Genomic DNA, 16,024 nt, shown 5'->3' on the forward strand with positions numbered 1-16,024 from the left:
CTGAGAGGAAAACACAGCTTCCCTCGGCAGCAGAGACTGAGTTGCTGGCTGCTCTGTAAGGTCAGATACGTGGCTTGGCCCGTGAACTGGCCAGCCTCTTGGAGGAACTGGGGGTTCGCGAGGAGTGCTTCGCTATGGGCGCAGTCAGCCGACTCGTAGCTGGGGAACTGGCTGGAGACCCGCAGGGCAAGATCAGGAGGAAGACCGCGCCACACAAGTGCTCCCTGTTGCTAATCGACCGAAGCTTGGACTAGACAGGTAAAGATACACAATCAAATGTTTTAATACCGTGCGCCATAATGGCTATGCCATAAAATGTCAGGCGTTCTACTTTCCAATTGTATTCGTATGTGCACGCACTTGGTAATGTACTACATGATGAGGGTCTCAGAGACGAACATGCTGAAAAAGACTTAAAGATATAGTGTGAGATGGTAGACCACTCACGGGATGCTGAGGGATCAGAGAAAGTAGGATCGGCTCCAGGGTCACCCATACCCACAGTGCTGCCCCCCCCCCCACAGGCTACTGCTAGACCTGGAGTAGCCTTAATCATTGAGTCGCTCCTCCACCCCTCCCAGCTGCATGTGGACCAGATACAAGATGAGGTATTTGGATGATATCGTATACGACAGCTCACTACCACTTACAGAAAGCTGGGGGTTAAAGGTCATATTTTGTTTGCTTCTGTCCTTCCTCATTCATTGCATTTACTAACTCTGGTCTTTGAATTTAATGTATAACTACGGTTCCCACCTGGTATGGCCAGTCTTTTAATGTGCTGGTTGCTATAAAAACTAGCATTTGCAATGCAATAGGTCTCGCATTTGCGACACTTTGAGCTACTGGCATTGTAAATGACAAACCTTTTATCTATGTGTTGGTTTTAAACACAGATAAATAAAAGTCATTGTCATTTACAATGCCAATAGCTTCAAATTTCGCAAATGCGTGACCTATTGCATTGCAAATGCTTGTTAATCTTTCACTCACCCTTTTCCTTCTCCCTCGGTACCGAATCACAACATGGCTGCCAACACTTCCTGGTTTGAAGTGTTGGCAGCCAATCAGAGGCAAGCACGTGCTCGGAAGGGCTCAGCCAATCTGATCTTACAATTTTCAAATATCGATATCTGTAAATCTTTAAATATCTCAAAAACTACTGAACGGATTTACACCATTTAAACAAAAGCGTTCTTTCTGGACCAAGAGCTATCTCTCTGCCAAATTTGGTGAAATTCCGTTCAGCAGTTCATGCTGTAGCCGTGTCTAAATTTTCGTATGGAAATTAACATGGAGAAAACACATTTTGGGACCCCCCTTTTTTCTCGGCCCCCCCTTGACGAATCACCCCAAAACTTTCAAGACAGGAACTGACCTGAGTGAACAATTAGTTTTGAAATATTTGTGAAGATTCGTCAAACGGCGCCAAATCAAAAAATGCTTTCCATATGGAAACAAGGTTCTAACTATAACTACCTACTGGCGATCGCCAGTAGGATACATATATACATATACATATATATATATATGTGTATATTACCTACTGGCGGTCGCCAGTAGGTAGTTATAGTTAGGACCACGTTTCCATAGGAAAACCTCAACATTCTATTTTGAATAACTTTGGCGCCGGTCGACGAATCCTCGCGAATTTCTCAAAATAGGTGGGGCGCTACGCTCCGCTCCTACCCTGAAAGTCTCGGGGGGATTCGTCAAGCGGGGGCTGAGATAAAAGGGGGGTCCCAAAACGCGTTTTTCCCATGCATTTTTCCATAGGACCTTTAGAACGAGCTACAGCCCGAACGGCTGAACAGAATTACTAGAAATTTGGCAGAGAGGTAGTCCCTAGGTCAAGGAAGTGCCTTTTGTAGGTTTGGTGTAAATCTGTTCAGTAGATTCTGAGAAAATAGCCTTTAAATCAATATATATATCTGAGCCCGCTTACGGTACGCTTACCGTACGCTTACCGTACGCTTACCGTAAGCTTACGGTGGCGTGCGCGAGCGCGATTCTGATTGGCTCTTAGATCTTAGTAAACATTCGAATCGGCCGAAACCAGGAAGCGGCGTCCGCCATTTTGTCTCTCGCACTGAGTGTTGTTTATCAAACATGATGGCCAAAAACATGTTACGGGGCTGTTTTGACAACTCCCTCCCACATAGTCATGTTGAGGGAGTCCCCAAACATCCCCCAAGAGCAAAAACGGTTTTATTTTTTTTTCGGCAATTTCGCGGGGTACGCTTACCGTACGCTTACCGTACGCTTACCGTAAGCTTACCGTACGCTTACGGTAAAAAAATAAAAATAAAAAAAACACTATCCACACTTACCCCACCCCCTGTGCTTTTGGTGGCCGCAGGCCACCAAATGTGCAGGGCTTATTAATAGAGAAAAAAAACGTAATTTTGGCAACATGAAATTATAAAATCGAAATAAAAAAAACACTATCCACATTGACCTCACCCCCTGTGCTTTTGGTGGCCGAAGGCCACCAAATGTACAGGGCTTATTAAAGTTGATAAAAACCGTGCACGGAACGAACTGCGTTAAGTGGGCGCGCACGCCACAAATGGCGTAAAGTAACTTAGCATTTAAAAAACCGTACAAATTCACTGAAAAAACCATAGGTTTCACACACGTTATAGTTAGGAAATAGCATTTAAAAAACCTTGCTAATTCACTGAAAAAACCATAGGTTTCACACATGTTATAGTTAGCTGGACATTTTACTGATAAAAAACCAATGAAATTCCCCCGTTATAGTTACTGTAGGCAACTATAACTCACGCGACCGTAATCCTCTGCTGATGACATATGTGTCTTTATGAAAAAAAAATATTTGTAATATATGTATAGCTAAAATTTAATGGAAGAAGATATGGGCAAATAAGTGTCTAAATACAGTATTAGCATCAGCAGAGGATTGCGGTCGCGTGAGTTATAGTTGCCTACAGTAACTATAACGGGGGAATTTCATTGGTTTTTTATCAGTAAAATGTCCAGCTAACTATAACATGTGTGAAACCTATGGTTTTTTCAGTGAATTAGCAAGGTTTTTTAAATGCTATTTCCTAACTATAACGTGTGTGAAACCTATGGTTTTTTCAGTGAATATATATATATATATATATATATATATATAATATTGTAGATAGTTATAGTTAGGACCGAGTTCCCATAGGAAATCTGAAAATTCTATTTTAAATAACTTTGGCGCCGGTTGACTTATCTTCGTGAAATTTTCAAAACTAATGGGGCGCTCCGCTCAGCTCCTACCCTGAAAGTCTCGGGGTGATTCGTCAAGCGGGGGCTGAGAAAAAAGGGGGGTCCCAAAATGCGTTTTCCCCATGCATTTTCCCATAGGACCTTTAGTCGAAGGTACAGCCTGAACGGCTGAACAGAATTACTTGAAATTTGGCAAAGAGGTAGTCCTCAGGTCAGGCATGTGCCTTTTGCATATATGGTGTCAATCTGTTCAGTAGTTCCTGAGAAAATTGCAGTTAAAAGTACATAAATATCTATATGCGCGCACCGTGCGCGCACGGTGCGCGCACCAAATGTCCGCAAGCGTAATTCTGATTGGTGGTTAGATGTCAGTCAACATTCCAATCGGTCAAAATCAGGAAGTGTCGGATGCCATTTTGTGTGTGAGAGTGAAAAAGAAAGGTGGAGAACGTGAAAAGGGGGAAGGGTAGAGAGTTCCTGACCCCCTAGCCTTTGTCAGGGGGTCCCTGAAGGATCCCGAAGGGTGAAAAAAACATTTTATTTTTTTTCAAAAAATCGCGGGGTGCGCACACGGTGCGCGCACCGTGAAAAACCCTTAAAAAAAAAAACATTTTAATCTGTTTATAAGTTTAAAGAAGATATTAACTATGCTGTTCAACTTTATCCAAATTTTAAATAAAAGAGCTGTGCCATTCCATATTACAGGATACAGTCAATCTATAACTATATAGATAGGTAGTTTATTGTAAAATAAATATATAGGGGGGGAATTTCAATGGTTTTGTACGAGTGAAATGTCCAGCTAACTATTACATGTGTGAAACCTATGTTTTTTTCAGTGAATTTGCAAGGTTTTTTAAATGGTAATTCCTAACTATAACATGTGTGAAACCTATGGTTTTTTCAGTGAATATATATATATATATATATATATATATATATATATATATATATATATATATATATATATGAACAAGGCGAAAGCTGAAACGCGTTGTCTTGGTTGCAGCGATTAAACCGACTCACATTGCAATTCTCCTTGGTGTCCGTGCTTTGATTTCGAATTTTGAAATTGGCTGGCGTTACATATTTGGGGCTGCCGATTGCCCCAGCACGGACCGCCTGGCTAGACAGCCTCCATCATTATCGGGATTGGGTTACAATATATATATATATATATGTATGTATATATATATATACACACACACATACATACATATACATACATACATTATCTACTGGCGGTCGCCCGTAGATAGTTATAGTTAGGACCATGTTTCCATAGGAAATCTGAAAATTCTATTTTGAATAACTTTGGCGCCGGTTGACGAATCCTCGCAAAATTTTCAAAACTAATGGGGCGCTACGCTCCGCTCCTACCCTGAAAGTCTCGGGGTGATTCGTCAAGCGGGGGCTGAGAAAAAAGGGGGGTCCCAAAACGCATTTTCCCCATGCATTTTTCCATAGGACCTTTAGACACAGCTACAGCCCGAACGGCTGAACAGAATTACTTGTAATTTGGCAGAGAGGTAGTCGGCAGGTCAAGGATGTGCCTTTTGTAGGTCTGGTGTAAATCTGTTCAGTAGTTCCTGAGAAAATAGCATTTAAATCAATATATATATCTGTAAGCGCGCTCCGTGCGCTTACCGTAAGCTTACCGTACGCGTACGGTGCCGTGCGCGAGCTCAAATCTGATTGGTTGTCACATGACTGTAAACATTCGAATCGGACGAAATCAGGAAGTGTCGGCCGCCATTTCGTGTGTTTCACACAGAAAAAAAAAGGGAGATATTGTGAAAAGGGGGCAAGGAAGAGAGTTACAGACCCCCTAACATTTGAAAGGGGGACAAAGAAGGACACAAAAGTACGAAAAAAACATTTATTAATTTTAAAAAAAATCGCAGAGTACGCGTACGGTAAGCTTACCGTACGCGTACGGTAGAAAAACAAAATAAAAAAAGAAATAAAATTCAGATTTAAGTGTTTAGATATTAGGGGGCTCTAAAAAGAGCCGTTGTGTTAATGAAGTGATTTTTTAGTGGTACCTACAAGTAAGTACCAATGCAGAGTCTAAGGTTCAAGAGGAAGACTCTGTTCCCTTCATCAGTGAAGTGTACACCATCTCCTCTATAAATGTCTTGCATGTCGTAACGCAAGTTGTTGTGGTAAATGGAACCCATACCATAGTCTCGGAGGAAAGCAGAGACAGATTTGTTGACGTGTTTCCTAGCTTTCTCAATCTGTGGACAAAAATGATTGGACCAGTTCCATTTTTGCCTTTGGCATATGTTAGAATACGCAAAGGCAGTTTTAGGGAAAAGTGAAAACAGTTGTGCAAAGGTGTCCTTCATAAGCATTTCCAGACCTACCCCAGTCAAAGTGCCTAGGTCATTGCCACCACAGTGCACTATTATGAGGTCAGGGTGTTGGATTTGCATGAAGGATTTCACCAATGGCATCAATTGGTGCCACTTTAACCCTCTCTGACCAATCCATTTAATGTCTACATTTGGCAAAGCAAGGTCTCTCACCATACCTGTTTTCTCTGCATACTTTTCACTCCAGAAGACATAGCTGTGCCCTACAATCCACACTGTGAACATCTTCCAAGGAGATCTGGATGCACTCAGGAGGTGTATTTCAGTAGAATGGGAAAAAGAAATGAAAGACAGTTTGGAAATGGAGGCATACATATTATTTTAATATAAAAAGAACTCATTGACTGTTTCATACCATTCTACACTAAAAACTAGGCTGTATGTGTCAATTTATAGAAGCATGTTTTGTATTGGTACAGAAAAATGTGTTACCAAAGAACAGTACTATGGATTTGCTGTTAGGTTAGAAAAGTCAAGCACTCTTGCTCTTTGGAAATGAAACATTGTGTGGTGAACTTCTGACCTAACTCCACACAGCAGTGTTCCATGAGCTGTTGCTATGGTAGCAGGCAGAAGTCAAGTTGGGGGAAGGGTACTTTTGGAAAAGGGTTGGTTTTCATCCAATAGAAATGTGTGATTACATTTGAAAAAAAGGGGGAAGCACTGAGATTTGAAATTAACATGTATATGTGTGGAAAAAGAGAGGGAAACATTGCCATTATCTGGTTCTGCTGAGAGGAGAGAGGTGTACAGAACAGAGATCCTGGCTCTGATAATCTGCTGTTTGAGTGCCACATTTCTTTCACAACTAACTAATTTTAAAGGTGAGTTATGAGTTTGAGAGGGGATGTATGTGGTAAATTAAGAAATGAATAATAGAATTGGAATTCCTTTTGTTGAAGTTGTGTTTATCATTTTGTATTTTGGGAGAAATTTAAATGTAAGGAACATGTAAAATATTATGGACTATGTTTTCACCATAAATTAAGGTGTACTGGTATAAATGAGGAATACTGTTTTCTAATTACATTTTTGGGTGGGTCAGGTAAGTCAGAAATTTGATGATCCCTTTTTTCCACTTCTCCTCAAACAGATTTTCAGTATTTCGTTATTAATCCCTCAAGGACCTTGTAATGTGGCAATTGTTTTTTAGTGTTTTAAAAAACAAAAAAAAAAAATACGCTTACCGTACGCGTACGGTAAAAAAAAAAAAACGTTTTTAAGAAAAAATTAAAAAAAGTTGAGAGGTAAGGTTGGCTCTTAAAAGAGCCGTTGTGTTCATGCAGGGACAGAGGAAAGGAAGAATGGGAATATTAGCTTGTAGGACAAATGTGCTGGTCTATTCTGTTGTTAATTAGGGGAACACTGGTCTCCCCACGAACAATTAGACCATGGCAATTTGAGCACCGCATTGTAACCCTCGCAAATCGATGGTTAGTTTCCAGAGGACCAGAAAAAGGTGAATCTGCCCCCACAGATGAAGGGCTCAGCTGAGCTACCGAAGATGGACTCGGCTGAGCTGCTGTGGATGTGCTTGGTCGACTTACTGAAGGGTTTCCTCTAGTATGTCGAGCATGTGTCCTAGGGTGTACATCCTCAAGGTGTCTTAACATAGTGTGATTCCGGAAGGAATACTTCTTGTTAGGATTACCTCTAGAAAGTACACGCTGGCAAAGCTTGCAAGTCACTAAAGCAGCATTTACTTTTTTCTCGCCCTCAGGAAAAGTAAAATACTCCCATATAAAAGAGCTCTTCTGTTTCCTCCTTCTCTGCCTGATGGTGGTGCTGCTAGCCTCACTCTCAGAAGAGGAGTGCTGGTCTGCCATCGTATCCCAAAGACAACTCAGCTCCTTCTCCTAAGGGATCACAAGCAGAAATGAGGGGAATGGGTGTGGTGTAGGAGAGTTCTAGAACTGAAAGTACTTTAAACCAATCAAAAGTTTTGTTTCTTGATCACATGACCCACCGTGCGCGTACGTTACGCTTACGGAGCGCTTACGGTAAAAGTACGCATGCGCGTATAAAAGACATGCGCACGCGCGCATGCGCATAACAGGCACGCCCAAACACTTCCGCGTAACGTGCGCGTGTAAAGTATGCACTTACGCGCCGCGCACGCAGTACGCACGACTACGTAAATTGCATAACCATACGCAAAAAGAATAGAAATATTACGTACATTACGCAAAACGTACGCTTACCGTAAGCTTACCGTAAGCGCACGTAAAAAAAAAAAAAAAAACTGGAAAAAAAGAATCACTATGTTATACTAAGATATCTTACCTGCTTGGTAAAAAAAAAATGAGAAAAAATAATATATTGCAGAATTTTTAAAATTTAAGCATAGTGTTTAAAGAGAATATAAAGTAAAAAAAAAAAAAATGTAAAAAACCTTGCAAATAAAAAAAAAAAATCACACGTTTAATATAAGAATTTGTATTTAAAAAACCATACAAAATCACTGAAAAAAACATGGGTTTCACACACGTTATAGGTAAGAATTAGCATTTAAAAAACCATACAAATTCACTGAAAAAACCATGGGTTTCACACACGTTATAGTTAGGAATTAGCATTTAAAAAACCTTGCAAATTCAGTGAAAAAACCATGGGTTTCACACACGTTATAGTTAGGAATTAGCATTTAAAAAATCTTGCAAATTCAGTGAAAAAACCATAGGTTTCACACACGTTATAGTTAGCTGGACATTTCACTCGTAAAAAAACAATGAAATTCCCCCGTTATAGTTAGTTCAGCTAACTATAACTCGCGCACCCGCAATCCACTGCTGATGACGTCACATATTACATCACTCATGACATGGTCAGTGACATCACTCATGACATCACTGATGACATCTCAAATGACATCACTGATGACATCATCCTTGTGACAGAGTGGCAGACCTCCTCTCACCCTAATATAACCTTTGAAACACACATTCAAAAATAGAGACTAAAATTTTCAAAAAAATGGACATACCAATACCAGTTACAACAACCTCTTCAGTAATTCTAAGATCCACATACACATCCACACATTCACGAACAGTCCTGTACAGTCACTCATACATGTACTCATTCATCATATGTACTCATACACCTATACATCCTGCTACACAATGCCACTCATCCACAGAGTTACTGACACACATACTCGCTCATGAAATGAATCAAACATAGATTTATTTGCATATACAGTTATACACACACCACCACACTTACTTCTACAGAAACTTACACATACTTAGTCTTTTAAACAATCACTTATAGAAACACATACTTATTCATACAGGAACTCTTTCAATCTCTCACTCTCACATATACTCACTTATATACACCAATAGTCACATATACTAGTTTAAAACATATGTAGTTACTCATAAAGACACTATTGAGACAGTCATTCACTCACTAACACACCCATACACACACTCATCCACCCATACAGTCCTGCACACATGCTGTCTTCAACACATACAACCAGTGAGTCACTCATTCATGCACCTATGCACTACGTAATACCCCCCACCGAACCATGCAGACACTCAGACTGATACTCAAAAAACCACCTAACATCCTATATAAACACCCATGTAGCTACTCACCAACCCATGCAGCCACTTATACACAAAGTGAGAGACTGATACAGATAATTACATATATAAACATTACTCAGTAAGCCATATATTCACTAAGATACACTTAATCAGTCAGTTATACAATCAATTTTTCAAAAACAAATCATCCATTTAGACACTTATATACCCATTTATTCTTCCATCGTCCGTGAGATATACATATATAAAACATATTTAATTTTCAGAAAAATACACATTCACTGAATGATGTCATCAGTGATGTCATTTGAGATGTCATCAGTGATGTCATGAGTGATGTCACTGACCATGTCATGAGTGATGTAATATGTGACGTCATCAGCAGTGGATTGCGGGTGCGCGAGTTATAGTTAGCTTAACTAACTATACGGGGGAATATCATTGGTTTTTCACGAGTGAAATGTCCAGCTAACTATAACGTGTGTGAAACCTATGGTTTTTTCACTGAATATATATATATATATAAATATACACACATACATACACATATATATATTTATTTTTTAAATTATTTTTTGGGAAAGAGAAGATGGTTGCAGTGCACAATGAAAGCAATGTTGTTGCTTACTGCTGCAACTCAGCTCGGAGTTGCTGCTTCGGTCTGCTTGTTACTCAGTGAAGAAAAATATTTGTCCAAGATGAAAAGCATGGTGACCGCATTGCACTGACGAGAAGGCTTCCCATTTGTCCAGAATTTTGTGAGGGTAAAGGTAAGCAGACAACCGAACAGTATCTCTGCGCCAGAACTGATACCAATTAGCATTTTCCTCCTGCTTCCGGCACTGAGTGCATGTGTGTACTGCAAGGTGCACTGTTTCTTCGATAACAGTTTCTGAGAGAGGAAGGCTGCCTGTGTGCTGCTATATAAGGTATGGATGGCCCTGTGTCACCGCTGCTCGCTTTTAATAGATTGTTACAAGTGAGTAGTGAAAATGTTTTCTTGTTACAGATGTATTTTTGTATAAGGACGCACCAATTAGAAGACAATATACGTTATGAAAGCGTATAAAGAACACATACACCCAAGGGTTTCTTGGTGCTGTGACAACCAGGAGGGAGAAGAGAGGGGGCTCAGGCTAATCAAAAGCTTGCTTAAATAACTTACTGTCAAAAGCTTCCTGAACTTCAAAAAGTTAGGTTCCTGCCTGATCAAGGAAGGGAGAAAATTCCATAAGATGGTGCCCAAAACACAGAAGCTCCTGCCCCCCTGCTTTCTGTTGCTTGAACCAAGATATTCTCTGCTGGTTAGCAAGAGAAGATCTGAAAGGTTGAGGAGTAACATACCTCTTAATTCTGCTTGCTACATAGGCTGGTGTTTGGTCATGAATGGATTTGTAAATCATACAAGCCGTTTTGAAAAGAGCTCTCTGTTTCACGGGGAGCCAATGAAGCTTCATTAAGGCAGGAGAGATATGAACATGTCTATGCTATGTACAGATTATCCTTGCTGCTGTATTGTAAATGATTTGTAATTTGTGTAAAGAAGTTGCAGGGAGACCCAAAGAAGGAGTCTGCATAATCCAAGAGGGACACAATTACTGCTGCAATAGTTATTTTCAAAGCCTCGGATGATAGAAGAGGAGCGACCTTCCAAACAGATTTAAATAGGCCAAAGCACTTTGCTGTAATTGACGTGATCTTGGGGATCATGGACAGTTGATTATCTACCACAAGGCGCAGATTCTTGGCAGAAGCCCCTGGAGCAGAAGGGAATCCAAGCTCAGAGGGCCATTGGCTGTTGGCCCGGAGACATGTCCTGTGATTTAGAATAACCAGCTCAGTCTGAACTTTAGGGTAATCAAAATTCCTGGTGGGATTAATCAATACCATCAAGCTGGAAGATTAGCTGAGAGTCATCAGTGTAGTTTGTAGAATCTACAACCATGACTAGCCAGGGGTAAGATCAATGGGCAGATGTAAACATTGAATAACAAAGAAGATAATGCTTAGCGCTGGGGAACTCACAGATGACATAACTTTTGGAAGAAGACAACAGGCCTGGCTGTACTTCCTGTGTATGCCCTCCTACAAAGGAGACTATCCAACTTATAGCCAACCTGATAGACCAGCCGCCTGCAGACCAATCAGCAGAATCGCGTGGTCGACAGTATCGAAGGTGGCGATAAATCTAGGAGAATTTGCTTGGACACATGCCCCAAACCCCACTCCAATCATAGATCATCAAGGACAGAAAGCATCACCTCTTCTGTACTGTGGGCTTGATGGAACCCAGCCTCCCACATTACACGCTTGGAACAAGTGAGGAGATGGTTACAAAATCATGATGTTCCCTGTATTATAATTTTATTATGTATGACAGTAAGAGATGCATTATGTTATATGTAGGTGCAAATCTCACACAGACTTCACAGCTATTGTATTACATCCAACAACACTTGTGTTTTCAGTATTTAGGATGGAAGATGAATAGGACTGTTTAGTTCTGCATCCAGCAAGGTAAAGGGAGTGCTGCTTTCACTAGTTGCTGCGGATATCAGCAGGATGGACCTTTAATGCCGGAATCAGAGGAATGAGTCACCCCCCTTAAATGGTAGGCTATTTGTTAGTATGATTGACAGGTTATTATAATAGTTTGGAAACATATACAAAGAGAGAGAGAGAACAAGAAGAGAGAAAGAGAGAGGGAGGGAGAGTACTTAGGGATTTGTATGATCTGTTATATTCCACTGAGTTCAAAGAATCTAAAAACCTCAACACATCAATTCAATCTCCTCCCATGTTATCTTTTCATACTAAAAGGCAATTATTCTGAGGAGCCCTATCACATTGAATCCATTTAGTAGAATATACATTTTAAAATTAAAAGTGCAACTCAAATCTAACATTTTACTTGGTACAAAGACTAAAAGGCACAGTTTCCTGACATTAATGTAGTCATCTGTCATTAGTACTACTGGTGCTGCCTTAAGTACCATTATCAGGACTACATTTGTTTTCTCTTCTGGTACAACTGCTTTCCAAAGTATTACCAAGAATGCTACTACTCATGCTACAGCCGCTGCCACAACTAACAGTACTATCAGTACTACTACTGGCAGTAGTACATCAAGTTCTACAACAAAAATTAGTACACCCACTTGAACTACTTCGATAACTAGTGCCACATTACTTTAACTGCTCTGGTTTCAACATAAGATTATATAGGTACATAATAGATGTCAATAAATTACTGATCATTCAACAACGATAGCAAGAACATTACACACGGTAGCTATGCAGAAGATAAAGGGATACCACTGAATAAATCTGCTGGAGAAGCAATAGTGCAATTTTTATTTGGCTTACCAAGACTTGTGGGATCCCGATGCATCATGGCGTAACGTAATGCTCTTAAGTTCACCCAGGGGGAAAGGAGTAGTCAGCAAGAAAACATCTATGTTGCCACTTCTAAATGCCACCTTTTTGGGGTCCGAAAGGTGGTGTGTCTCACTCTGTCCTGCAGAGCCAGTCAGCTGAATGAACACCTGCCAAATAAATTCAATAGATGAGACCCTCACTTAAAACTTTTTACAAGGAGAATGTAATACACAAAGAAATATGAGGTTGGGTAAAAATGTAATAGCTAAATCCATTAGACAACAAGGAGAGAAGTACTAGTTAGATTTATTCTGTGCAGTGTCAAAAAGGGCTTAGCATGTGTACACTGTGCCAGGAAGGTGCCCTTCCGGCAATAATACAAGGAGCATATGTATGCAATAGTGGTGTAATTGTTTTGGACATATCTATGCTACAACTGGGCAAATTATAATGGCTATATTAAATGATACAAGACAGTGGAAATACTGCTCCTAATCCAACTACATCAAGAAATGAAATATTGTCTCTCTGTTGTGTTTCCATCTATGGTTCCAGGAGACCTGAGTCCAAATCTTGGCTTGCAATCTTAACTACATTGTATGATCACAGGCAAATTACAGGATCATCCTATGTCTCTATACCAATAGTGGGAGTGCACATAGACATGCTTAATGCTTGTATAAACATCTTAGACCTACATTCACCACGGAGACAGGATACCTGCAAGATCTACGCTGCACCCGAGCTTAGGAACAGCTATCATACCACCTCCTGGCCATCTTTAAAAAGAACATGTTACTGTGCATACTAGTCTCTATTTCTCACCCATCCCCTGGCTATAACTGCAACAGATATGCCAATCCAGGCCTTTCTCTGGTGCATGACATGACAAATACATAAAACATAAAACATCCTCAGTAGTGGATCTCTTTTACCCAATGCATTTCAGGCTTTCGATAGCCCTTCTTCAGGGGTTCACTACAAGTATTAAAACAATGACATTAGTTTGCGTATTCAGATCTATGTATACCAATTAAAAATTACAATAAACAAACCATACCATGTTTTGCTAGTAAGAAAACAAGTTACTTACCTGTAACTTTGGTTCTCCAGTATTGGTAATTTTCATAGATTCCAATAGCTTGTATCATTCCTCGTCGTCGGAATGGGAGTCTCGGTAAAATAACATAGCAGTAGGTACAAAAGAGAAAGAAAAAAGGCCTAGGCCTCATTCCATTTTGTAGCATATCCACCTCTTTTTGTAAAACAGACCAAAATAAAGCAACAGCCAATCAGATTAACCTCACCCCACAGAACCCTCCTGAGAAAACTTCAGAGCCTCAGATTTTCATAGCCGTTGTGTAACAGTACAACCGGGGGGTAACCCTCCTTGGAGACATCGTATCAGGCGTTATTCTCTTTAAGGAAATATTAATCCTCTCCGTCGACGAAGATGTCGTCGACGGTACCGTCGGCGATGGGGTTGTAAGAGAAACCATCGTCGACGAGGTAGTCGACGGAAGATCCACCGTCGACGAAGAGATGGGCGTCGTCGACACTGCTGTCGACGAGACCGTCGACACTCCTGCTGTCGTCGTCGTAATTCCTCTCGTGGACGACACTGTCGTTGACACCCTCGTTGACACTCTCGTCGTCGCCGTAACCATCGTCAACGCTCCCGTCGACACTGACGTTGATATGTGGCTAGAAGGTACCGTCGACGAGCCCGTTGAAAATGTAACTTTTTTCACCTAAGATTTTGAAGTCTTCGTCGACGGAGCCTTCTGCAGCGTCGTCGACGATCTGGAATCTTTCTCTGACTTCTCAGAAGATAGAGAATAGGGCTTTTTAAAAGTTTTAGCAGACTCCACCACTGCTGCAGCTGCAGATAGTCCTTCCCTCTCCTTTGCACCGTGGTGAGGAGATTTACTCGGACTCCGGCTCTCAGACTAACGGGGGGTCTTTTTTGAGGCCTTAACAGGACGTTCTGAGGATGGTGAAGGGGAAGCTCTACCCCTTTTCACTGACCTTCGAGATGAGGTGCCAGATGATGAGTCCTCACTGTCACTTGACAGAGTTCCCTTCCTCGACTTTACCTTCTGGAGCCAAGTGAGAAGGCGACCCTCACGGTCCCAGAGGGTCTCCGTAGAGATGGTGTGGCGGATCTTGCAGTCCGCTGCCTTATGATCCGGGTACAGGCAATAAATGCAGTCCTTATGCCTGTCCTCCACATACAGCCTCTTCTTGCCACAGGTGGAACAAGGCTTGAAAAGGGCTTTCTTCTCCTTGTCAGACATTTCTGAATGAAACACCAAACAGTTCTGAAGAAAAAATGTTGAAAAAAGTAGACAACTAGAGTTGAAGTGAGGAGAGCTCAAAGGAGACTCCCTAAGCACAACGTGCGGTAGAAAATCTGAGGCTTTGAGGTTCTCTCAGGAGGGTTCTGTGGGGTGAGGCTAATCTGATTGGCAGTTGCTTTATTTTGGTCTCTTTTACAAAAAGAGGTGGATATGCTACAAAAGCGAATGAGGCCTAGGCCTTTTTTCTTTCTCCTTTGAACCTACTGCTATGTTATTTTGTTTACCGAGACTCCCATTTCGACGACGGGGGAATGATACAAGCTATGGGAATCTATGAAAGTTCCAATACTGGAGTAACTGACGTTTTCCCTCTAAACGCGCCACTATACGTGACCAAAATGTACCCAAGGAAGTCTCTCCCAACCTACATTACCCTCCCAGATTTTACCTCCCTTAACCTGTAGAACCTCCACTAAGTGGTCCCCAGCACCTGATGTTACACATTACTTTTGAACTGACCTGTAACCGTGAACCACGCTCCGTAAACATTCGCCCGTACCTTCATCATATAACAGAGTAATCACCTTCCCGGCATATTTCCTCTTTGCATCAAACAGTGTATTACTCAATACTGCAGTTTCCCTGTTCAAATACGAGCAGATTACTCCGCCCCTCGATGTCAACCAATCCCGTGAAACAGACAATTTACCTTCACAAACTTTATGGCTCTAAATCCCATAAGGCACTGCTAAAAACACCTCGTTACCAACACTCCCTGTTATCGGAACCTATCCAGGCCACACTCTTGAATACCCCGCCCACCCTTAGATGTTATCCATAAGTCAATTAAAAAAGATTTTTTCGTTCTAACTTTCAAAACATACAATTAAAAAGCGTGAGCGTGCATATTGATAATGAACTTGTTTTCACTCTTAAATGTGCATACATAGTCCGTCCCTGAAATAGTCCGTCTTAGTTTTAAACATGGATCTCAAGCCTATGTTCCTGGAATCTATGAATGTTTCTGCCATTGCACATTTGACTGTCTCCATCTGACTCATTTTGTAGTACTCCATCGGTGCAACTTGGCTGAAGGGCAGTCATACAATAAATTCAAAAAAGGGGGAGCCAAGTGCACACCTATTTCTTCCACTTATTTCGTTCCACAAAGTTTGTTCCTTTT

At 41.0% G+C, this 16,024-nt stretch overlaps 1 protein-coding gene across 3 annotated transcripts in view; it reads right to left on the minus strand.

Moving 5' to 3' along the window:
- The window catches only part of LOC146776322 (polycystin-1-like protein 2), a 508,528-nt gene that overhangs the window by 229,420 nt on the left and 263,084 nt on the right, over positions 1-16,024 (minus strand). For all 3 annotated transcript variants that reach the window (XM_085637372.1, XM_085637374.1, XM_085637373.1), the window contains one exon: positions 12,530-12,708. In XM_085637372.1, coding sequence (XP_085493498.1) covers positions 12,530-12,708 — 179 coding nt within the window. The remainder of the gene's footprint in view (positions 1-12,529; positions 12,709-16,024) is intronic.

This window comes from Triturus cristatus, chromosome 12 (assembly GCF_964204655.1).
Source record: "Triturus cristatus chromosome 12, aTriCri1.1, whole genome shotgun sequence".
NCBI classification, from domain to species: domain Eukaryota; kingdom Metazoa; phylum Chordata; class Amphibia; order Caudata; family Salamandridae; genus Triturus; species Triturus cristatus.